The following is a 5,266-nucleotide window of genomic DNA, read 5'->3' as shown; positions in this document are numbered from 1 at the left end:
ATAATCAAAATGGAAATTATGATTATTTTATAATTTATACTATTTATAATTTATACTATTTATACGGTAAAATAATGTAATAATCTCTTACTTCAATATCTTGCTCATGTTAATAGATTAACAAACACGTGAGAGTATTTATAAATAAAATTTTTTGGAGAGTCTATGGACTCGAGACTATTAGACCTAATTACATTTGGTATAGGTCACTATAAAGATAAAAAAATTCTAATAAATTATTAATCAAACATCTAAATATAATTAGTTTGGCCATAATCCTTAGTATCTGAAGTGATCCGAGTTTTATTTTATGCAATTAACTGTTAAAACATGTTAAGAGATCATTACTTAAGAAAATCATGTTGAAAAATCTATATAAAACCGTTCATAAATGGCCTGGAGATCCAAAGGGGTTTACACGGACCGAACCGGATAAGATGTACCGAACCAAGATCGGACCATTTGATCGGTTCGGATCTTCCGATTCTGGAGAGATACGCATAGTTATTTTTACAGTTAATTACATATTATAATTAACATGAATTGTGAAAATTTACAATATCAATGTCATTTTCATTTTGTCGGCCATTTAATTTTGTTTCAAATGCCAACGAGTCTTTGGCCCAATAGTTAAAGAGGAGGCCCTTGGAATTGATTTCGGGCTCCATTTTCGTAAGCAAGTCTTGAATTAATGCTCAACTCTCGTTGGTTGTACGAGCAGTTGCATTACATTGTTGTAATTGTATATTTGTTAATTGATGTAATCTTGTACTTGTACTCTAAAAAAAATTTTGCTTAAAAAAAAATTGTTACTATATGTGTTTTTCACTTGTAACACACATACGTTACACATAGGTGCATAATTTGTAGTATATGTATATAGAAATTGAAATAACTAGATTAAGGTTGAAATTGGAACAGTTCGCCAATGCCGATGGCCTCGTCGCCGTCGAGTAACTCTCTGGTCCGGCCTTGTCGTCGCCGTCGAGTAACTCTCTGGTTTCGTCTCCACTGTTGGGATGTAGTTTCTACTCGTTTTGATGGAACGAATATCCGAACTTTGAGCACATCATTTCCCAGGCTCTGTTGTTCAGCTTCAATTAGCCTCACGGAGTCCTCTGCTTCCACATTGCAAGTTTGCATTGTTAATCTCTCAAGTGTTGGTATGTCTCCCACGCTGGATGGAACCTCCTTCAGTTCTTTACACCATCGAATAAACAGCGTCTCGAGGCATGGGAAATGGTCGCTTTCGACCCGCCATTCACTCAGATCTAAGGTCTCCATCTCCAAGTATTTTAGTACAAGAAACTCCCCTTCGTTTGGTTCCCACTCCTTACCCACGAATGAGTGTTTCATCAGTTTGAGAACTTCAAGATTCGGCAACGAACTGACCATCCACATCTTCTCCCATGGGATTCCAGAGCGCGTCAAAGTGAGCTTCCTAAGCATCCGTGGAAAGGCAAGATTTGTAGCCAAAGGTTTACTATCTACAAGTGCGGAGCCGGCATGGAAGCGAAAATTTAACTCCTCTAGTTCTTGCAGGTAGACAAGATTGTCAAGCCCAAACGTAACCCACTTTTTAGGTACAATGCTATTGTATTGAATCCTCAGTTTCTTTAGGTTTGGAAAACCTTCAACTGTCTCCTTGGTGAATTTGAAATTCATCACATTCGAAAGGGTTTGCAAGTTTTCTAGAGCGGAGTATGTTCCACTTAGCCCATCGCGATAGGGAAAGCTCAAGGACGTATTCCTCATCAGGACTAGATGCCGCAATCTCGGCATTTTCCAAATTTCCAGTGGCAGAATTACTTCACACATATAGTCGGAAGGAAGACCGCCCCGTTCGATGATCAAGGTCTCGAGATTCTGGAGCTTGGAGATGGATGGAGAAATCAGGCATTTATCGCTTTTGTTATAGGTGAAAGCAAGGTACTTCAAGTTAACTAGTTTGAAGATTTGGTCGGGGAAAAACTTGGAATCTACAAGTAGTTCGTCCAACACCCTTAGTGATGTAAGCGTTGAAGCAAATGAGGAGAGTGTACTGGTTTTTGAGCCAAAATATAGAAGAGTATGAACTGTTGAGTTGCAAATTTTGGTTTTTTTGAAGCCCGCTTGATCAGTATGAATAATCAGGCGTTGTTGGCTTTCAACCAGTTTCGAAAGAGTAATTTTGCTTTTATCCATGTAGGTGAAATGCTTAACAAACCTTTCTTCTCTACCTTTTGTTATGCTTAGATCTCTTAAGACATCATGGATCTTGCAATGTCTCATCCTGCCATTAGATCTCTTGCGCGCCACCAAAACGAGGCTTCTCTCGACCAGATCTTTTATGTACTCCTCCGCCAACTCTTCCAAGCTTTTAGATTCTGATGATGATGGTTCCAGAAAATCATCGGCAACCCATAATTTAATCAGTTTTTTGACAGGGATCTCGTAATCCTCTGCAAAGACTCCCATATATAGAAAGCACGACTTCAAGTGACGAGGCAAGTTACTGTAACTCAAAGAGAAGATTCCCGAGTATCGATCATCATTTATGGTGGATGCTACGTTCACGTTTTCTGCAATATTCTCCCAGTACTCGATCGTTTTGTTGGCTTTCAGCATTCCAGCCATCACCACAATAGCAAGGGGGAGTCCTTTGCAGTTTCTTGCAATGTATTTGCCAATTTCTTCCATATGCCTTGGAGGACAGTACTCGTTTGCAAAGGCCTTGCTACGAAACAGAGCCCAACTTTGATCCTCATCCAAGAGTTGCATCCGATGAAGGCGGCTATCAGAATCGATGTTCAAGGCCACTTCAGACAACCTCGTCGTAATAATCACACGACTGCCGTTAAAGTCGTCGGGGAATGCCCTTCGGACTTTAACCCAAACTTCTGAATGCCAAATATCATCCATCACGATAAGATATCTCCTACACTTAAAACTTTTGTACACACGTTCGATTAACAACTCTGCTTCCTCCCCTTTGACAGAAAGGATACTTCCAAGAATATCTGGCACGCTATATTCTTGGGATATCGTCACCCAATGACGAGTATCGAAGAAGTCGACGGTCGACTTGTCTTCGTAAACATTTCTAGCCAGAGTTGTCTTGCCGATACCTCCCATCCCAGTGATGGGGATGATTTGGAGATTCTGCTCATCTCCCATGACTCGATCCTTTATTTGAATCAAGTCTTGATCAACCGATGAAGTTTTGGCAGGCAGATTATTTTCTTCTTTCTCCTGAATTTCCTTAATGATCGAATCAACTTCGTTGATGCAACTTTGGAATGCACCAAACTCCTCTTCGTCTCGAGCTGCGTTTTTCTTTGAGACGTGGGATTGTATTATATCTTTCGCTTGATCCGCAGCATCCCGAATTCGAGCATCCCATTCGCCACTGTTTTCCGGGAAATTTTGAAGAAAATCTTGCAAGAAAACGAGGTTGTCATGGAGGGATGCCATCTTTTTTCTGGGACAAAGAAGGAAATAGGATTGAAGATTGGGTAAGATCTGGTTAACGAGCTTGGAAAGAGAAGCTACAGCTGCAGATGCCATAACTAAAGGACTTGAAGAAAGCTTGGTAAAACTTCAGCAATGGAAGAAGATGATTGAATAAGGTAGACCGATGTGAAACTCATATTGTCATTTAAAACTTAAAAAAAAATTGACTAGTTTCTAGAAGTAATTTATTTATATTCATTTTTTTAAAAGAAAATAGAAGGTCGTTCCAATCAACCGCACAAAATAAAAGTGGGTAAGAAATGTAATGCTGATAAATTGACAAACACATAAAATAATTTTTTTTTCTTGGTACCCATTTTTTCTATGTACTCATTATAAAAAATTCTTTAAAATTAAATACGATTATATTGGTTTTTTGATTTTTTTGAAATTAATTTTATTATTAGTCGTTATACGATGAAATTTATTTGTAGTTAATACAATGAATATTGTTTAATTATTAAAAACTACGTATATGTAGAATTAAACATTTGCTTCTTTACTGTTCTTTTCTTTTTTTTCTATTTTCAAAAGGAATTTCATTAGAAGTTTGATAATATAAATGACTAAAATTAAAAACAATAAGAAGAATACAATACCAAAAATTCAATTTTATGTTTCAAATAATATCAAATATTTAAAGAGATAATATGACACAATAAAAATTAAATAGCTTAATTCTTGGGAAATAATACCAATCTCATATGCTATAAATATTAGAAAATTTGACATGGACATTTCACTTTTGCTGTTGACCACTAATTTACAATATAAGACATTCCATTTTGTATCGCTTTATGATAATTTTTGTTTGACAAAAAATTTCTATAAAACGGTTATAAGAGTCATTTTTTTTGAGACAGATCTTTTATATGAGTTATCCATTAAAAAATATTATATTTTATGTCAAAATATTATTTATTATTATAAATATGGATAGGATTGACCCGTCTCATTGATAAGACAGTCTCATAATAGTGTTATAACTCCTTTTGTTTTTGGAACAAAGACCGCGTGTATTTTGTTTTTAAAGTATATATACAATCTTGATCTAAATTAAAATTATATAAAGTAATTGCTCATGTTACACATAAAACTTGAGCGAAAATTCGATACGTATTTGAAAGAAATATTTTATTCTTAAAATTCCTCAAGCCTAAATTTTTTTTATTAAATATTTTTTGCCTTTTTTGGACATGAAGTAATTTAGAGATAACATGTTTAAATTATTTATTTTTTTTATTTAATTAGATTTGAGATATTATTATGCTTGATTATGATCTCATATCTAACTGTTCGTCTTTCTTATTTTTTGTAGATCAAATCTAGAGAATCATACGCAAACAAAGAAATATCATGTAGAAGGATTCTTGTCTATATATTAAGATAGGCGTGAAAAACCGAGAGAGAGATCGACCGTGTGATTTTTTCTAAGAGCTTCTAACGTACAAACATGAGAGAAGTCTGAAGATTTCTTGAAGCTCGATCAGTTCGTGTCATGCCTTGAACCCTTGAAGGATACTTGAAGATCATTGATCGAAGAGTGTGTTGCTCACGAGTTTTGGCATCAAGGGTTCATCTCCTTATTTCGATTTTTTTATTCTATTTCGTGTATTATTTTTAGAAGATGCTTTATTATTTATTTTCTCACTTGTTTTAAGAAAATTGAGTTTGACAATAATTCACTAATTTTAGGGTTTGTAAAACTTTTTAAATATTTTCTAGTAAAAATTTTTCCCTGATACTCTTGCAGAAATAACTGAGTCTATTTATT

General features: G+C 35.2%; 1 protein-coding gene across 1 annotated transcript; it reads right to left on the bottom strand.

Annotated features, from left to right (window-relative positions):
- Window positions 1-789: 789 nt before the first annotated feature.
- LOC140867695 (putative late blight resistance protein homolog R1B-16) lies at window positions 790-3,599 on the bottom strand. Its single transcript, XM_073272738.1, has one exon. The coding sequence runs from the start codon at window positions 3,544-3,546 to the stop codon at window positions 901-903; it is 2,646 nt and encodes an 881-aa protein (XP_073128839.1). The 5' UTR covers window positions 3,547-3,599; the 3' UTR covers window positions 790-900.
- Window positions 3,600-5,266: the final 1,667 nt, after the last annotated feature.

Source organism: Henckelia pumila, chromosome 4 (genome assembly GCF_033568475.1).
Source record: "Henckelia pumila isolate YLH828 chromosome 4, ASM3356847v2, whole genome shotgun sequence".
Classification (NCBI taxonomy): Eukaryota; Viridiplantae; Streptophyta; class Magnoliopsida; order Lamiales; family Gesneriaceae; genus Henckelia; species Henckelia pumila.
Note: the sequence above shows the minus strand (reverse complement) of the source record. Positions and strands in the feature narration are given on the sequence as shown.

What these genes read in the sequence shown, in the direction of transcription:
- LOC140867695 (XM_073272738.1), bottom strand. Translation starts at nt 3,546, where the DNA reads ATGGCATCTGCAGCTGTAGCTTCTCTTTCCAAGCTCGTTAACCAGATC.